Source organism: Colobus angolensis, unplaced genomic scaffold (genome assembly GCF_000951035.1).
Source record: "Colobus angolensis palliatus isolate OR3802 unplaced genomic scaffold, Cang.pa_1.0 Scaffold140, whole genome shotgun sequence".
In the NCBI taxonomy this organism is placed as follows: Eukaryota; Metazoa; Chordata; class Mammalia; order Primates; family Cercopithecidae; genus Colobus; species Colobus angolensis.
This window is the reverse complement of record NW_012114489.1, coordinates 1,889,509-1,908,404: the sequence shown is the minus strand read 5'-3', so window position 1 is coordinate 1,908,404 and position 18,896 is coordinate 1,889,509. Positions and strand designations below refer to the sequence as shown.

The 18,896-nt window shown below is 43.0% G+C and overlaps 2 protein-coding genes across 5 annotated transcripts in view; one reads left to right on the top strand and one right to left on the bottom strand.

Moving 5' to 3' along the window:
* The window catches only part of LOC105506839 (chromosome unknown open reading frame, human CXorf58), a 31,642-nt gene extending 25,001 nt beyond the window's left edge, over positions 1-6,641 (bottom strand). For both annotated transcript variants that reach the window (XM_011935113.1, XM_011935114.1), the window contains exons 1-3: positions 6,114-6,641; positions 3,754-3,889; positions 2,335-2,434 (exon numbers count right to left, since the gene is read on the bottom strand). In XM_011935113.1, coding sequence (XP_011790503.1) covers positions 2,335-2,434; positions 3,754-3,869 — 216 coding nt within the window. In that variant the 5' untranslated portion in view covers positions 3,870-3,889; positions 6,114-6,641. The remainder of the gene's footprint in view (positions 1-2,334; positions 2,435-3,753; positions 3,890-6,113) is intronic.
* Positions 6,502-18,896, top strand: part of APOO (apolipoprotein O) — a 93,649-nt gene continuing 81,254 nt past the window's right edge. For all 3 annotated transcript variants that reach the window (XM_011935116.1, XM_011935118.1, XM_011935115.1), the window contains exon 1: positions 6,502-6,748. In XM_011935116.1, the coding sequence (XP_011790506.1) occupies positions 6,740-6,748 (9 nt within the window). In that variant the 5' untranslated portion in view covers positions 6,502-6,739. The remainder of the gene's footprint in view (positions 6,749-18,896) is intronic.

Genomic DNA, 18,896 nt, shown 5'->3' with positions numbered 1-18,896 from the left:
TGAGCCGAGATCATGCCACTGCACTCCAGCCTGGGTGACAGAGTGAGACTCTATCTCAAAATAAATAAATAAATAGCTTTTAAAAGGACAAAACATTATTAATTTAAGGTATTAACTTAAAGCATTACTATAACAGATAAAGAATTTCCTTCTGTTACAAAAGAGTCTAAAAGTACTACGAAACCAGCATTATAAAATTAAATACAAGTTCCATATTCAAAGACAACAGATAATAGACCTGAAATGTCAGGAGTTTACCTGGGTGGGTTTTCTCTGAAGTATTCAGATGGAGTCTTGTTCTGTCACCCAGGCTGGAGTGCGGTGGCGCAATCTCGGCTCACTACAACCTCCACCTCCTTGGTTCAAGGAATTCCCCTGCCTCAGCCTCCCGAGTAGCTGAGATTACAGGCACACCCCACCACGCCCAGCTAATTTTTTTGTATTTTTAATAGAGCTAGGGTTCCACCATGTTGGCCAGACTGGTCTCAAACTCCTGACCTCAGGCAATCCATCCGCCTCAGCCTCCTAAAGATCCCAGCTCATGCTGGGATTACAGGCGTGAGCCACTGTGCCCGGCCGTATTCTGCTTTTACTGACATCAGAAATAGGTTTGTGGGTCAGATGAACGGTGTATACATTGCTCAGACTTTATTATTTTTTTCAGAGCTGCTAAAATTCCCTTAAGAGTATCACTAGTTGGGCAGGTGTGGTGGCTCATGCCTGTAATCCCAGCACTTTGGGAGGCCAAGGCGGGCAGATCACCTGAGGTCAGGAGTTCAAGACAGCCCGGCTAACATGGTGAAACCCTGTCTCTACTAAAAATACAAAAAAAGAAAAAATTAGCTGGGCATGGTGGCACACACCTGTAGTCCCAGCTATTAGGGAGGCTGAGGCAGGATAATCGCTTGAACCTGGGTGGTGGAGGTTGCAGTGAGCCAAGATCATGCCACTGCACTCCAGCCTGGGTGACAGAGTGAGGCTTCATCTCAAAAAAAAAAAGGGTATCACTAGTAATAGACTACTGAATTTATAGGTTGTTTTATTAGAATATTTGGTACTATACCAAGGAAGGCTCTACTAAGGTTGCCAGAGTTGCTTTCTGGAGGAGGGGGGGATATGCATTTTTTTTTTTGGTTTTGTTTTTCATTCAAATAGGATCATATTCTTCATACTGTCTGGTGCTTGCTTTTTTAACTGATGAGCTATCTTCCTTTTTCTTTCTATTGCATAATCATGTTAAAGCTGCAAAGTTTAACACTATAAAAGCAGCAACATTTATTTAACCAGCATCCTATCAATAGATATTATACAGTTTACTTCCTTTGCTGTTACAAACAATGGTGCAATCAAATTGTATATATATTGTAGAATAGATTCTAATAGGTAAAATTGCTGGATGAAAGGTAAGGGAACTTTTAATTCAGAGCTTTTTGAGGGGGGACAGAGTCTCACTCTGCCACCCAGGCTGGAGTGTAGTGGCGTGATCTCAGCTCACCATAACCTGTGCCTCCTGGGTTCAAGCAATTCTCCTGCCTCAGCCTCCCAAGTAGCTGTGACTACAGGTGAATGCCACCACGCCTGGCTATTTTTTTTTGTATTTTAGTAGAGACAGCATTTCTCAATGTTGGCCAGACTGGTCTTGAACTCCTGGCCCTCCCTGCCTCGGCCTCCCAAAGTGCTGGGATTACAGGTGTGAGACACTGCACCTTGCAGATTTGGAGCTTTTTATTGTTGGAAGAGAACTGTCTCACATTTTCAAATAAGGAATCAAATTTAAAAACAAAACAAAACAAGCAGTATATTAATTTCAGAAAAAATAAGTCATCCACATTTCAAAAAATCCAGAAATATTCATTTAGGGATAACAGAAAAAACAATTCCAGAACTCCATGCAATATTATTAGATCCAAATAAGAGATAAAGAAAGGGCCGGGTGTGGTGGCTCATGCCTGTAATCCCAGCATTTTGGGAGGCTGAGGCAGGCAGATCACAAGGTCAGGAGAGCGAGATTATCGTGGCTAACATGGTGATATCCCGTCTCTACTAAAAATACAAAAAATTAGCCGGGTGTGGTGGCAGGTGCCTGTAATCCCAGCTACTCAGGAGGCTGAGGCAGGAGAATCACTGGAACCTGGGAGGCAGAGGTTGCAGTGAGCCAAGACTGTGCCACTGCACTCCAGCCTGGGTGAAAGAGCGAGACTCCGTCTCAAAAAAAAAAATAAATAAAATAAAAAAAGAGAGAGATAAAGAAGGTTATCTATTCGATCTTTAATTAATAGATCTTTTGGCTTGATAATTAAATCCATCAGAGAAAAAAAAAAGCAAACTACTTACCGCTGCACAAATTGCGTGTTTCAGGAGTCGAAATATCATTTTGTTTGTATGAGATAACCAAGCCCTCTGTATTATTTGAGCTGAAATGTCTTTAAGCATTCTGAGAGAAAAAAAGAGGTTAATATTTATAAAGTAGTTTTCATTTTCCTAAAACCTTAGAGAACTATCAATTTATGCTTCCTCCTCCTGTACCTCCCCATCCCCCACTCTAAGACTGACCTAATGAGGAACATTTGGATGTGGTAATTGGAAGTGGTCATTTGCAGAACCTACTCAGAATGAGGATATGAAATGCTTGAGGAGATTTCCCTTGAGATTAAAAAAAAAAGTCCTGGCTAAAACTTTATCATCAAAAGGCATATAAAATATAAATGTATCATTAAGAGGCATATATATTATAAATAAAAAGTGTGAGGAGACAAGCTCACTTCCCAAAAACATTCACGACCTAAAATGAAATGTCCAACTAGTTCAAGTACTATGAAAATGGAACGGGGAACAGTCAAAGTTACAGGAGGTCTAGTTCTCTTCTGGGGGTGGACGACTACACCCTAGAAAAAGAAACTTCCTTCTCTGATCTTTGCTTGAACCAGGCTCATCCAGGTCAAGTCAGAATTATTCTACTTTTGGTCATATCCCAGCACTGGCAGGTTGTAGGAGTCTCCTCCTTCATACCTTCTCACTCCGTCATTAACCCTTACAGTGCTATGTACAAAGACAGGTACTCCTGCATAATGCTACCCATTGGCTGGCAAAATGCAGGCTACAAGATATAAAGAAGAAAAGGCTAGGCCACGTGCAGTGGCTCATGCCTGTAATCTCAGCACTCTGGGAGGCTGAGGCGGGAGGGATCACCTGAGGCCAGGAGATCGAGACCAGCCTGGCCAACATGGTGAAACCCCGTCTCTACTAAAAATATAAAAATTAGACATGCGTGGTGGTGCACGCCTGTAATCTCAGCTACTCAGGAGGCTGAGGCAGGAGAATCGCTTGAACCCGGCAGATGGAGGTTGCAGCGAGCCGAGATCACACCACTGCACTCCAGCCTGGGCGACACAGCGAGACTCCATCTCAAAAAAAAGGAAAAAGCCTGAAGTATGGAGACAAACCTTTGAATCCTATCTGATGCCATTTATTAGCTGTTAACTTTCTTCAAGCCACTTACCTTCTCCTGGTTGCTACTACTTCATTTATAAAATATAAAAATTGTTTCACAAGGTTGTGTCAGGATCAAGTAGATGTGTGTTAATATGCTTTGTAAATTAGAAAATGCAATTATAATTATTCAATTTGAAAGTAATTTTAAAACACAAAATCTCTGATTTACAAAACAAGAAGCATTTGAAATTATCTGGATAAGTACTGTTTGGAAACTGTACAGTTGTGGAAAATAACACAAGGCAAAATACGGGTACTTACGATAGTAATGATCTTGAATTTGGTGCATTTGCAAAATGTACTCTGCGAACTTTTCCTAAGGATCTTGTACCTGATTTCAGAATACCTTCACCTGGTACATTTGAGGAGCGGTTCATTTTCCCTCCAATGAAGTAATCTGAAAGTACATAAATTAAGCCTTTGAGGTCATAATTTATACTATTACACTGTTTGGACAAGACTCAAGTGCCATATGATTGTTGTACTAATTCTGAATCCTTTAAAAAAGAAGGCATTGTGGATCTCTTAAAGTTGCTTACAGTTTACATTCTTTGTGTACTAAAAATATTATATGGTATATGGAAAAGACAAGTAAATCTATCCACAGTCTTATAACTGGTCTGTCTCTAGTCTTTTTCTCCTCTTATTCATCTTCCACACTACACCTGGAGTTAACTTTTCAACTCAATAATTCAATCTCATCACTCCCCAGCTGTCTACCAATAAGCTCATTGAGGGCAGGAGGCATCTTGTTGACTATGGAGTCCTCGGTGCCTAGCACAGCGGAGAGCTTTTACGTTTGTCTAAAAACGTTTTGTCCCAGTTTTATCATCAAATAGCAGTGAGACTTTGAGCAAGTCACTTAACCTCTCAGTGGTTCAGTTCCCTCCTTGGTAAAGTGAGAGGGTATACACTAAATTTCTGATTCCACCTCCAACTTTCTATTCTTTAAAGCATCCAATCTGGATGCAGTAACACTCCAATCTGGATGCAGCTCCCAAATTCTTAGTCACTGCTTGGTCTTTGTTACTAAACCAGGGGCTCGTTATCATTTCTCTTGGTGCCATGGACCCCTAGGGACAGATCTCTTTAAAACGCATAACATGGCCGGGCGCAGTGGCTCACGCCTGTAATCCCAGCACTTTGGGAGGCCGAGACGGGCGGATCACGAAGTCAGGAGATCGAGATCACTCTGGCTAACACGGTGAAACCCCGTCTCTACTAAAAATACAAAAATTAGCTGGGCGCGGTGGCGCACACCTGTAGTCCCAGCTACTCGGGAAGCTGAGGCAGGAGAATGGCGTGAACCCGGGAGGCGGAGCTTGCAGTGAGTGGAGATGGTGCCACTGCACTCCAGCCTGGGCGACAGAGCGAGACTCCGTCTCAAAAAAAAAAAACCAAAAAAACACGCATAACATACATAGGATTACAAAGTGTTCCAATTATACTGAAATCATCAAAATACTTTTTAAAACAAAATTATAGTAAATGTGTCTTCTTAATGCATTAAATGAGCTCTAATAACTACTGTATTTTTGAAGAAGTAATGAGCGTAAATATTTCAAGATCTCTGACATGACTGCAGTGTAACATGAAAATATCTGTGCTTTCCATTGATGACAAAGTCATCAATGCTAATACTACTGTGGCTTGTTGTCTACACTATAATTGAAAGAAATGAAGTTCAGTTAGAGGTTAGTGAAAATGAAGTTGTCATTTTTTCCCCCATACAAGTTCGCATACCCCATGAATTAAGACCTTCTGCCCTAATTTATCAATATGTTTCACACTTTTACGTATGTGTGATGTTACACTGCTGATGCAGAGAGCCTTCTGAGTCTATTCAATATTTCTCCTTAGGGATGCCTTGGAATACACAATCCTCTTAAGAAAGAGAAAAGCAGCCCTTAACATCTGGGAGTTGGCTGGCAGTCACAGCTGGGCCTTGGTGTTATCACTGCTTCCTAACAACACCTGATCAGAGCAAAGCTCCTGCTTCCTTGAACTTACCCCAGAATCACCGAACCAAAGCCCAAATCCTATAATAAATCTAACTCTTTTACTGAAATATGCCACTGTGTTCCTACATGTGCGTTCTCCTTGGAGCAATGAGAAACCCAAATTTCTTCAACTACAGGTGTGCCCCTAGTGGTCTTTGGCTGGAGGGCAGTGGCACGTCACTGCACAAATTCCAAATTTTTCCAGATGCCCGCCCGGATAGGGCTTACGCTTTTTATAGGATTAGGGCAGAAATACAGAATGAAATAGGAAATACATCCTCATTATGAGACAGTGCAACAATTGTTTTGGCTAGAACACAGGTTTCAAAGGCAGACTTATGGGTTTGGATCCTAGCTTCCCACTTTCTGTGTGGTCTCGTACAAATTACTTCTATGTGCCTCAGTTTTTTCATCTATGTATTGGGAATAATAATCATGCCCACCTACTTGTGTCGTTGGAAAGATTAGATAAATGTGAATAAAGAACTTAGATCATGACTGCGCATATCAAACTGCTGTATCAGTGCTTGTTACTCTTGTTAATAAGATAATTATTGCCATTATCATTTACTTCTACAAGTATTAAGGGACAAACATTTGATTCCCAGAGAGGAGGCTTACCGCTTGTTCCTTAAAGGGAAAAAATAAGGTCAGAGCCTTTTCCGATGAAAGGACACAGCATATTAGTTTAAATTTAAAACCTGAGAAACCTCCAGTCCACGGTTAAAACCTTTCGTAAGATAAATCCAGGCCGCCAACCGGCGGCTTCCGGCTGCGAGGCTTTCGAAGCCGCCCGAGGCCCTCCAAGCGCCCCCTCCCGGCAGCCTCTGCTCACAGAAATCCCAGTCCACGCCGCTGGGCGCCAGGTCGCCGCGGCAAAGACAGTTTCCCAGCGCCGCGCGACGCCAGGCACCTCCCTCCTCGCGCCTCCGCGTACCACCCACACAGAGCCAGCGCTTTCTTGCCGCCTAGCAACCGCCGGCGCAGGGGCGGAGCCTCTTGGAGGGCGGGGTTTGCGTTCATCCGCCGCCCGGGCGCGACGCGCTGCAGCTCAGCGACGCGGCTTCTAGAACGGGGTGATTGAACTAAGCCTTCGCCGCACCGAGTTTGCAGTACGGCCGTTACCCGCACCGCGGCCCGCTTGCGGTTGGAGAAATCAAGGCCCTACCGGGCCTCCGTAGTCACCTCTCTATAGTGGGCGTGGCCGAGGCCGGGGTGACCCTGCTGGAGCCACCGCTGCTAGCGACATGTTCAAGGTGAGAACGTGGAGCCGGGTCACAGCTGTCACCGCCCCCTCCCGGCTGCCCGAGCCCTCCCCGCGCTCTCTTGGGGCCTCTCCACAGGCCAGGCCCGAGGCTTTTCCCGCCACTGGGCCGGCTGCGTCCCGGCCCCGCGCGGTTCATTCACTGGTCTACTGGGGATGAGCGGCTGCCGGGCGGAGGCGAGAGACCCCCGGGTGGGTGGGGGCGGCCCTTTGGGTTGTGCTTTCGTGAATTAAACACTTCGAAAATGTAAAGTGCCTTCCCCCAAAGTACCCATCCCCTCGGCTGGTGCCGTCTTGGGATCGTGGGTAGGGGGAGGCCAGCTCAGGGCACTGCGGGGTTCGCGGCTTTAGTTGCCTGGCAGGGTCAGGTTTCAGAACCTGATGTGTGGAGGGGGGAGGGTCATTTTAGGAGAGGCTGTGCAGGGTATGGGGGAGGCTGGGGTGGGATGGCTGGGTGACGACGAAAGCTGGAGCTTTGCTCCACTCCCCGGGGAACATTATTTAATACGGACCAGTGGACCCCCTTCCCTGCGTTTTGTGAACTCGTGTCCTTTGGAAAAAAATAGACTTTTACAATGGAGACTTACTTTCGAAAATCTGCACTGTAGTATAAAGCCATTATTCTACTTTTTAAAAAGTAAATTATATGTATTTTGTCATAAAAAATCACAGGCTACCAGAAATTAATCTACAAAATTGAATCTTCAAGAAGCATAGTACCCATAAAATAGTGCTAATGAAATCTGAGAATTGTAGTATTCATTTAAAAGTTTTCTTGAGCTCGGCAATGTGCTTTGGGTACGTTAATAAAGGCTGTAAAATCAGAACATGCATTCTGCCTTCTAGTCCTAGCATTGCCACTTTCTAGCTGTGTGACCTTGGGCAAGTCACTTACCTTCTCTGTGTCTATCTTCTTTTTTGGTGAAATTGGTGTAATAACATCTACCTCATAGGGTTGTTATAAGGAGTAAGTAAGTTGGTATATGTAAAGCACTTGGAAAAGGCCTAGTATTTGCTCTTATTCTGTTTTCAGGCAGCTCACAGTTTAGTCAGGAAGACGGATCCTATAATCAACATTCATTTGATAAATCTGTGTGTTAAACACCTGTTATGTGCTAGGAGCTCAGCTCCATTTCAGGGTTACAACAAGGAAAGATATGCTGTGGCCAGTTTAACTGTATGTGTACCAACACTGTAGTAAGGTAGTGAAAAGGAGAGCAGGATCCAATTGGCTTAACCAGGGGTTCCTAACCTGGGGCCCTCAGCTCCTCAAAGGACCTGCACATAAATTTCAGGGGGTCCCTGAACTCTGATGGGGAAAAAATATAACTATTTTCAGCAATCTCCAGTTGGAATTGAGCACTTCCTTTAGTTATGGGTAATGTTTCAATTATCTATTGTTGGGTAGCAAATCACTGCAAACCAGTGCCTTAAAACAAGAATTGTTTCTCAAAATCTATGGGTTGGCTGGGTACTTCTGCTGGTGGCTTGAGTGAAAGTTGGCCTCGCATGTCTGGGGGCTTGGTGCCCCTCCGTGTGCCTAGCTTGGACTTCCTCACTTGGTTACTGACTTCCAAGAGGGCAAGTCCCAAGGCACAAACACAGCATCTGTTTGCTGATGTCAAAACAAGTCACACAGCCAAGTCCAGAGTTGATATGGTGGGGAACTACACAAGGTCATAGACATGAGTTGGTGCACTTCGCTGGGGCCATTCATTTTACAAGCTCCTACCTTAACAAACCACAGTAATATTAGCAGTACCTGTTACCAGTGGAAGTCACAGTATCAGCACAAGTCACAGACATTTTCATATCACATTACTATCACATTACAGTTGTTGCAGATCTCAAAATATCATTTATGCTCATTACTACTTCAGAACTATGGTAGTTAATAAGACTCACTGCTAGATCTTTTTGTTTAGTGGGCTAGTAAAAAAGCACATACTGTTTATATCAGATATTTGAGTTTAAAAAATAAGATTAATTCAATATAGTTGGCACTTTTTTGTATGCAATTAGAGGCATCATTTTGAGAAGGGGTCTATAGGACTCACCGACGGCCAAAGAGGTCCATGGCACAAAAAAAGGTAAAGAACCCCTGGGGACTTCAGAGACGACTTCACAGACGGGACACTTAAATTTAGTTTTGAGACAGGTAGGAGTTCTTCAGGTAAATGAGCGGGGGAACATCAGTGGTATTCCATTGGGGGAAGTGCTGGAAACTCAGTTTTGATGTGTCAAGGGAAAGATACAGTGAGCTGAGATGATTATTTTTGTTATCATTTTTTTCAGACAGAGTCTGGCCCTATTGCCTGGGCTGGAGTGCAGTGGTGCGATCTCGGCTCACTGCAACCTCCGCCTTCCGGGTTCAAGTGATTCTCCTATCTCAGCCTCCCCAGTAGCTAGGATTACAGGCGCCTGCCACCACACCCAGCTAATCTTTTTGCATTTTTAGTAAAGATGGTGTTTCACCATGTTGGCCAGGCTGGTCTCGAACTCCAAACTCCTGATCTCGTGATTCGCCTGCCTCGGCCTCCCAAAGTGTTGGGATTACAGGTGTGACCCACTGCGCCCGACTGAACTGAGATTATTTCAGGTGAACATGCACTTTGGGTAGCAAAGTAGAACGATCACAACAAACCTTGGAGGACACCAAAATATAAGGAATAGGCAAAGGAAAGGGGGAGGCCAGACTTGAGAAGTAGCAGTAGGAGCGGAAAAGAGTGATGTTTAGAAAATCGAGAGAGAAAAGTTTCAAGGAGAAATGTCTATATTAGGATACTTTCAGCTGGGAAAACCCAATTGCTTAAATAGTAAGGAAAATTCTCTCACAAAGTCCAGAGGAAGAATGGATTCCAGGCTCTGATTCGGTTGGTCAACAGTGTCATCAAGGACCCATCTCTTCTTGGCTTGCCACAGTCAGGTTGGTTTCCTTTAGGGTTGCAAAATGACTGTCAGTAGCATACACACTTTCTCATTCTCTAGAGCAAGAGGAGGAGAGAGAAAAAACTCCCACAATTGGTCCTTCAGTCTGATTGGACCAACTTGGGTCAGTTGTCTGACCCTATAACAGTTGTCAGAGGAATGACATGATCTTATTGGCTTAGACTAAACAGGATCAACCCAGGGTGGTATCACTTAATCACAGGGGAGAGGAATGCGTTCATGAACACAATGGAGTTCTTTTAGGAAGGAAGGGAGAATAGAGACTGGATATGCAACCAACAATGTCCATGACGGAGATATAAGCTAGATGAGATATGAATTAGTTAGATATCATGAGGTGTGTTCATTTGGGCACTTTGGAAAGCTTTTATGATCCTTAAACTTTAGGTTTATTGATTTAAGTGAAGGGTAGATTAACCTGGGTTGGTGACTGAGGGCTGAGTAAATGGACACTATGGTGGTTGATAAGCTTGACTGTCAAGGGAAGGAGAGAGAACTTGGTAACTAGAAGGATATGTTCAGTCAAGATTCTAGAGAGAATACCTCAGCTTTGCAAGGAAGAGATATTCCCACCCGAGAGATGGAAGGAAAAGAAAGGTGCAAGGGATTGTAGACCAGTGGTTCTCTATAGAATGGTACGACTATACAGAATGGTACATTTTGGAAACTTGTGGGATTGTTCTTTTTTTTTTTTTTGAGACGGAGTCTCGCTCTGTCGCCCAGGCTGGAGTGCAGTGGTGCGATCTTGGCTCACTGCAAGCTCCGCTTCCCGGGTTCACGCCATTCTCCTGCCTCAGCCTCCCGAGTAGCTGGGACTATAGGCGTCCGCCACCATGCCCGGCTAATTTTTTGTATTTTTAGTAGACACGGGGTTTCACCGTGTTAGCCAGGATGGTCTCGATCTCCTGACCTCGTGATACACCCGCCTCGGCCTCCCAAAGTGCTGGGATTACAGGCGTGAGCCACTGTGCCCAGCCCTCTTTTTTTTTTTTAAAAAACTTTACAAAAATTAGAGCTGAAAATGGGGTTGTTCTTTATGTCTTTAGTTGTGTTGAATATTTACATACTGAAATATAATTCACATAAGTCTTCCTTTTTTTTCACCTTTATGCTACCATCATACTGTACTGATTTACTTTTTGGACTTATGCATGTAACTTAGTGATGAATTTTATTTCAGGATACCAAAAGAGTGTCGCAAAATATTTGTCATAAAATGGTGATGTTAGGTCTAGTAGTTGAGAACCAGTGCTTGTCAAACTTTAATGGGCATGTGACTCTTGTTAAAATGGATTCCAATTCAGTAGGTCTGGGATGCGGCCTCAGATTCTCCATTTTTTTTTTTTTTTTTTCCCCGAGATGGAGTCTCGCTCTATCACCCAGGCGGGAATGCAGTGTTGCAGTTTCTGCTCACTGCAACCTCTGCCTCCCGGTTCAAGCAATTCTCCTGCCTCAACCTCCTGAGTAGCTGGGATTAACAGGCACACGCCATCATGTCCAGCTAATTTTTTGTATTTTTAGTAGAGACGAGGTTTCACCATGCTGGCCAGGCTGATCTCAAACTCCTGACCTCGTGATCTGCCTGCCTCGGCCTCCCACCGTGCTGGGATTACAGACGTGAGCCACCGCACCAGGCCAGATTCTCCATTTTTTGACTAGCTCTGGGTTCTGTAGTTTTCGTTGGTCCCCTTTGAATAGCAAGAATGGAGGCAAATCAGTAGATGAATGGTTCTTGTGTTTTCAAGATGGATGGTTTTATGAACGTGGTGGGATTTGGGACTGGCACTGACCAAGGAACAAAAAGATAGTCCAGACCCTTTGAGGGCTCTACTGAGAGCGCTCCTCCTGCATGTTCGTGCAGACTGGGGTTGGAGTAAACGGTAGGATTGATCGGGATTTGGGAGTTAACAGCTTGGGTCAACTATAACTGGAGGGCAAAGCAGTTAATAGTATAGGTGTTGGTAGCAAAAGTACAATGGTGGTACAAGTACAATGTGTCTGACTAGTTATGTGCATATTAAGTACACACTGTACTTAAAATAAATACTGCGATGTTTTGATATAGTTATTCATCTTCAGGTCACTAGGGGGCATTGGTGGATTAAAAAACACATTTGAAAAGCTGCCCAGTATTTGCAGTTCATTGTAGGAAGCAGCTTATCCTTGTGCTGCTGCAGGAAGTTTGAATATTGGATACATATGCCCAGATTCACGTTATTAGATTTCCTTTATTATACAGATTTTATCCTAGTCCAACTATGGGCTGGGCATCATGCTGGACTCTGGTGGGTACAAGTGAAAAGACCCAGTTCTTATCTAGGAGAGAGGTCCCAAATCTGGCCACACATCAGAATTATTCAAGGAGACAGTTTCCAAGCCCCTGCCCATGGTTCTGACTGACTTTTTAGGTGGAGTCCAGGAACCACTAGTTTTGAAAAAGCCCCCCAAGGTGATTATGAAACTTTCATCTCAGAAGCTTACAGTGCAGTTACCAGCACAGATATTAAAGGTCCATTACGATGCAGTGGGTCTCAACCTTGACTGCATGTTAGAGCCACCTGGGGAGCTTTTAAAAGTCCCGATGCCCAGTCTAGAACCTATACCAATGACATCAAGAATCTCTAGGGGTAGGATTAGGCATCTAGTTTTTGGAGCAAGCAGCCAGCCTTGAGAACTACTGGCTTAGAGAAAGGGAAGAGCAACAGCAGGGGGCATCAGAAGGCTTTATAGAGAAGAATATGCCTGTGCTGACCTTTGGAGCTAGGCAGACAAGGTTGAAAGGGCCTTCCAAACAGAGAAGAAAAGCGCATGCAGGGACCCAGAAGTGTGAGAGAGTTCAGAACAATGTTAAGACCTTGGGCTTCATTGTGTTCCTTGTGAGAGATACTAAAGTTTTCTGTAGCTGCTTCCTCATTTGTAAAACAAGGATGAGATGCTTACCAACCTCAAATTATTGCGTGGATTAAATTCATTCCTACCCAAAGCTTAGAACAATGCTTGACTCAAAGTAAGGGCTCAGGAAATGTGAGCTGTTACTTTTAGTTGGCATCTTGTAAGAGGCTGCTAAGATAGTGTTACGGTGGTACACAGTCTTGGGGCTCTCTAAAAGTATTTTTTATTTTAAAACTTGGTAGTCAGTTGGATGTGGCAGATAAGGGAGAAGGATAAATTGAGGATTCTGCCTAGGCTTTTGACTTTTGACTGTGGGAACTATTCATTGAGGTGGGAAAGTGGAAGAAGGTTGAGTTTGGTTTGAGGGGGAGGTGATGGTTTGGTTTTGAGCGGGTTGGGCTTGTTGAAATACCTGGGCATTGGGAGGGGGAAATCAGTTGACGGAGAACCCAAGAGTATGCACTTTTCCTGCCACAGACGTGGACTGGAAATTGGGAAATCGTCAGCTGCTAACTGAAGCCTCCAGGGCAAGAAGGTGGCCTAGTGAAAACTGGTCTGTGTCACTTCCTTCCTCAAGGGCAAGTAATGTGACCTGTACTCAGAGCTCACCACACTGAGGAGCCTGAGTGAACACGTCCATGGCTATAAGGCGTTATTACCTCACACATTCTTTGTGGCTTAGTGTAATACTTACATTGCCTGTGTTCCTGAAATTAATTTTCTTACCATGTTACTAGTATGTTACTAGTACAAACCGAAGGAGAATTACAATGCTAAATGGAAAAGGGAAATCATCTGTAAATTGGAAAAGTAATGTAACTTTTATACTTGAGCATTATTTTAAAAGCCACATATTTGGAAAGATAATAAAGGTTTTTTTCCCTAACAGTTTAAGCATCTTCAGGGGAATTCTTGAGGAATTATAGTAACTACATTTTTACTCACACAAATACATTTTTTATGTACAGAATTAATTGGTTGCTTCTTTTTCCTTTCTTACCTTTCAAAGAAGTTAGACAGTAGATCACAGAGACAAATTAAAAACTGCTCTGTAGCTCTGGATGCAATCTTTTCAGCCTCAGGTTCTAGTTGTGCTTCTGGCTGAGCGCCCTTGTTGAGATTTCTTTCTTTTTTTTTTTTTTTGCACCAGAGTCTTGCCCTGTCACCCAGGCTGCAGTGCAGTGGCACAGTCTCGGCTCACCGCACCCTCCACCTCCTGGGTTCCAGCCGTTCTCCTGCCTCAGCCTCCCAAGTAGCTGGGACTACAGGCATGCACCACCACGCCTGGCTAGTTTTTGTATTTTTGTTAGAGATGGGGTTTCACCATGTTGGCCAGACTGGTCTCGAACTCCTGACCTTAAGTGATCTGCCCTCCTCGGCCTCCCAGAGTGCTGGGATTACAGGCATGAGCCACCCCGCCCGGCCCCTTGAGATTTCTTAATCTCTCAGCGTCCTCTGATCATGATCCTGTGGGGATAGTGATATGTCCCTCCATATCTCACAGGATTGTTGGGAGATTCAAATGAGATGATATGTGAAAAGAACTGTGAACTACAAAGCACTATATCAGTGTAAGGTGTTTTCTGTTCCTCTTGTATCACATTTGTCCACTGAAGTGATCTATGCTTGCAGGTTAGCACTCTGGACTTAACAACTCTAAAAAGTGAATTAACTTGGGTTATTTCACTTCTCATTTGGAAATGAATTCTGCTCAGGACACTATAGCATTCTTCTATCTACTTCTAAAATGCAGATAGCCTCACAGTTGTAACTAACAGTGGAAGAGGAGAAAGAAGAAGTAAAACGATATATTAAAAAGAATGGGGAGATTAGAGACACAGTGGAGGAAAAAAGTAGATAATGTACCAGACATTTATGATGAATGAATTGATTACCCCATGAGGCGTGCTGATGTTTATAGACTTTTATGACATAAAGGTTTAATTCATAATCTACATGTATACGTGTTCTACATCCATGTCCTTTCTAGGCTAGACTGGGACTTCTTAGAGGCTAGGAAATGAACTTTCATGTTTGTTTGTATTGTACATTTAAAATTAGATATATAAATGCAAGTTATTAGGTGTATAATAAATCAATAGCAAAGATACCTGTTTCAAAAAGTTTAGACTTATTTTTAATATGACAAGAAAGTACTAAAAGATCTTTAAAATAAAGGAATTTTTAGAGTGTATCAGTTGATTTTCCCCACTAATGCTTAAGTGGAATTTTACAGTTTGTTCATACAGCATGAAACTTTATATATTTTCAGGGGCAAAAAAATCCTAGTCTGAAGATATATTTTAGAATTTGGAAGTTATTTGTTTTTCACTTTTGCTGAGTTTTTCCTAAGTTTTGCATGGCCTCATGCTAGTTTTGTTAGAAAATTTAATCAGTGCCAATTTCTTAATGTGGCAGGTTTTTAAACTTATTTTCGGTGTTCACTAAAACTTGGAGAAGCAGGAATGTAGGGCAAGGGTCGTAGAGTTTTCAGTATGCTGAAAGCCTATAACTTTGATTGTTGAGCTATATTTTCCTGATACAGCTTTATGCATTATGGATAGTAGAGTTGAATTTTGAGTGAATATTGTTTTAAAGGCACTTTAAGTACAGTTACCCTTTGTCTTCCTATTTCTGGCCGTTTGAAGCAATGCAGAGTGTTTTATTCAAAGCCCACACTGGCTCCCGCTTAAGAACTTCTTTGTTTGGTTCCATGAAGATGAGGAGCCTCCTCTGTGGGAGCTAGAGATAGATCCACAAGTGCATGTTCATTGCCTTAGTGTGGAGGAATTCCCAGTAGTTTTTTTTTTCAGATATGTCTATTCCTTCTTCTGAACAGTCTTTTAAAATAGGATATATGAAACTAACTAATAAAGGTTCTTTTTTCTCTTCCCCCATTCCACAAACTTCAGTCCTTGTGAACTAGCCTGTTTTTCTTTGTGCTTGCTGAAATGAGTCTCCTCTCCTATTAGAGGTGCTGATTCATGTGACATGGGTTAGACTGGTGAGTGAGTAAGTAAGCAAAAAGTGATTATGAGGGCTCCAAGAAGTTTCCTAAATTGTCTGTTGATGGTTTACCTCACTTGGCAGATAGAACTGAGCCTGTTTGTGGAGTCACACCATTTGGGAGTCCTGTTAAAGTTGCTGGGTATAGTCCAAACATTTACTTTCCTTGTTTTTGTTCCTTATTTTTGCAGATTTTCATTATGAGGTCAGATGGTCATCAGCCAAATTGAGTCTTTTATGTGATTTTTTTCCCCCCAAAAAGGCTTACAGTTTTCCTTAAAGAAGAAGCACGCACATGAGTAACTGAGATGAAGTCGAAGGCAGTTTTCATTAGTGAGTTCAGAGTTCTCTGTGCACATGGTGGTCTGTTAAGATATGAAACCTGGGTCTAGGCCTGACGTGGTGGCTCACACCTGTAATCCCAGCACTTTGGGAGGCTGAGGCAGGTGAATTCCTTGAGCCCAGGAGTTCGAGGCCAGCCTGGGCAACTTGGTGAAACCCTGTCTCTACAAACAATACAAAAATTAGCCGGGTGTGGTGGCGTCTGCCTGTAGTCCCAGCTACTCAAGAGGCTGAGATGGGAGGATCACTTGAGCCCAGGAGGTTGAGGCTGCAGTGAGCTGTGATCGTACCACTGCATTCCAGCCTGAGTGACAGAACAAGACCCTATCCCAAAAAAAAAAAAAAAAGAGATATGAAACCTGTGTCTAGATAGATTTTTGTTTTGAGAGAGAGCCATATGTCTAGATAGAAACCTGTGTCTAGATAGATTTTTTTTTCTTTTTTTTTTTTGAGACAGAGTCTTGCTCTGTCGCCCAGGCTGGAGTGCAGTGGCCGGATCTCAGCTCACTGCAACCTCCGCCTCCCGGGTTCACTCCATTCTCCTGCCTCAGCCTCCCGAGTAGCTGGGACCACAGGCGCCGGCCACCTCGCCCGGCTAATTTTTTGTATTTTTAGTAGAGACGGGGTTTCACCGTGTTAGCCAGGATGGTCTCGATCTCCTGACCTCGTGATCCACCCGTCTCGGCCTCCCAAAGTGCTGGGATTACAGGCTTGAGCCACCGCGCCCGGCCTTGATAGATTTTTTTTTGTTTTTTGAGACAGAGCCACGTGTCTAGATAGATTTTTTTGTTTTTTGAGACAGTCATGCTCCGTCGTCCATGCTGGAGTGCAGTGGTGCAATCTTAGCTCACTGCAACCTCCACCTCCCAGGCTCATGCAATCCTACCTCAACCTCCTGGGTAGCCGGGGCTATAGGCACGTGCCACCATGCCCAGATAATTTTTTGTATTTTTTGTAGAGAGGGGGTTTCACCTTCAGCCTGTTGCCCAGGCTGGTCTTGAACTCCTGGGCTCAAAGGATCTGCTTGCCTCGGCCTCCCAAAGGGCTGCGATTATAGGTGTGAGCCAGCATACCCAGCCCAGATAGATTTTACTTTGACAGAATAGCTCTCCTATTAAATGATGTACATTTTATTAGTTGCTTGAAAACACAGATGCATTAGAAAAGCTAAACTTGAAGTAAATGTTCCCCTACGAATTCTTCCTCCCTATATTCCCTTAATTCAGAAAAGATTGAGTGGATCCCAGGATGCCATTCTAATAGAGAAAAACGCATATATATGTAGGAGTCTTAGGTAGCAGTAAATTTCTGTCTGGATGAGGAAGTTCAAAATAAATTCTGAACCTGATAAATTACATATTATCTGTGTTCCAAGTCTTTGAAACCAGTATAGCCCAACTGGATGACTCAAAACCTGCCTAAATGAACAATTATCTCACTCTTTGGCCCGTTTATCACACAAGTTTATTATTTTTCTACATGAATTTTATAAAATCTAATCGCTATTTTTAAAGAGTAGAAAATGAAACAATTGCAGATGAGACATTTTGTTTGCTTTGCTGACCTAATTTTGTGGTGAATTCTACCCTCCAGAGATAAGATAAAACTTGGTTTTCTGTGAGAAAAAGATAATATTAGTCTTGAAAACAGTCTCATTTTTTTCTTTGCTTATCTCTTTAAATTGTAGTCTGTTTATAGTGGATGAGAAAGAACTAGAAAATGCCAATTACTGTAGTACAGAACTAAAGAATTAAAAATTTCTCATAAAATAGTTCTACGTTTGTCACAGCAGGAAGAGTTTTTTTTATGTTTAAAGTCTGAACTTTACTGGACATGGTGGTTCACACCTGTAATCCCAGCGCTTTGGGAGGCCAAGCAGGAGGATTGCTTGAGACCAGGAGTTCGAGACCAGCCTGGGAAACGTAGTGAGACTGCATTTCTACCAAAAGAAAAAAGAAAAAGAAAAAAATAGCCAAGTGTGCTCCATTGCATCCATAGTCCTAGGTATTTGAGAGGCTGAAGCAGAAGGATTAGGTGAGCCCAGGAGTTCAAGGCCACGGTGAGCTGTGATTGTACCACTGCACTCCAGCCTGAGTGACAAAGGGAGATAAATTCTTGGCTTTATAACCTCCTTTGCTGTGACACAGATCAAAATGATTATGGCTTTTATTGTTATTGTTAAAGTATGAGTGCTCCCAAATTTTACATTCAAATGGATGTATCAAAACAGTTGTTTTGAGAGGATAGATTTAATTATACTGTCAATATATTTATTCCAAAAATTCTATCACTGATCAAAGCATTTTTACTGTTCCTCATTTGGAATTATCTTCAAACTTTGTGGCAAGCTCTTTAGAATATTCTCAGGAGCAAGCCATTTTTGTTCTTTGCATGTTACAAAACAAATCAATGTTTTTTTGTAAAAACTTTAGGAAATACAGATAATATTAAGAATTACCTTTAATATCACCACCTATAGACAACCACTGTTAACATCTTTTTTGTTGTTGTTGAGACGGAGTCTCACTCTGTTACCCAGGCTGGAGTGCAATGGCACGATCTTGGCGCACTGCAACCTTCGCCTCCCGGGTTCAACTGATTCTCCTGCCTCAGCCTCCCGAGTAGCTGGGATTACAGGCGCGCGCCACCATGTCCAGCTAATTTTTGTGTTTTTAGTAGAGACAGGGTTTCACCGTGTTGGTCATGCTGGTCTCGAACTCCTGACCTTGTGGTCTGCCCACCTCAGCCTCCCAAAGTGCTGGGATTACAGGCATGAGCCACCACACCCGGCCCTAACATCTTTTTAGACTCCATTCTGGACATACTCAAATATACCCTTGGTATGACATTTTCAAAAAGCTCAGTGGAATCATACTACAAGTCCCCTTCCCCCCCCCTTTTTTTTTTAAACAAATGCCATTTTCTTTTTTTTTCTTTTTTTCTTTTTTTTT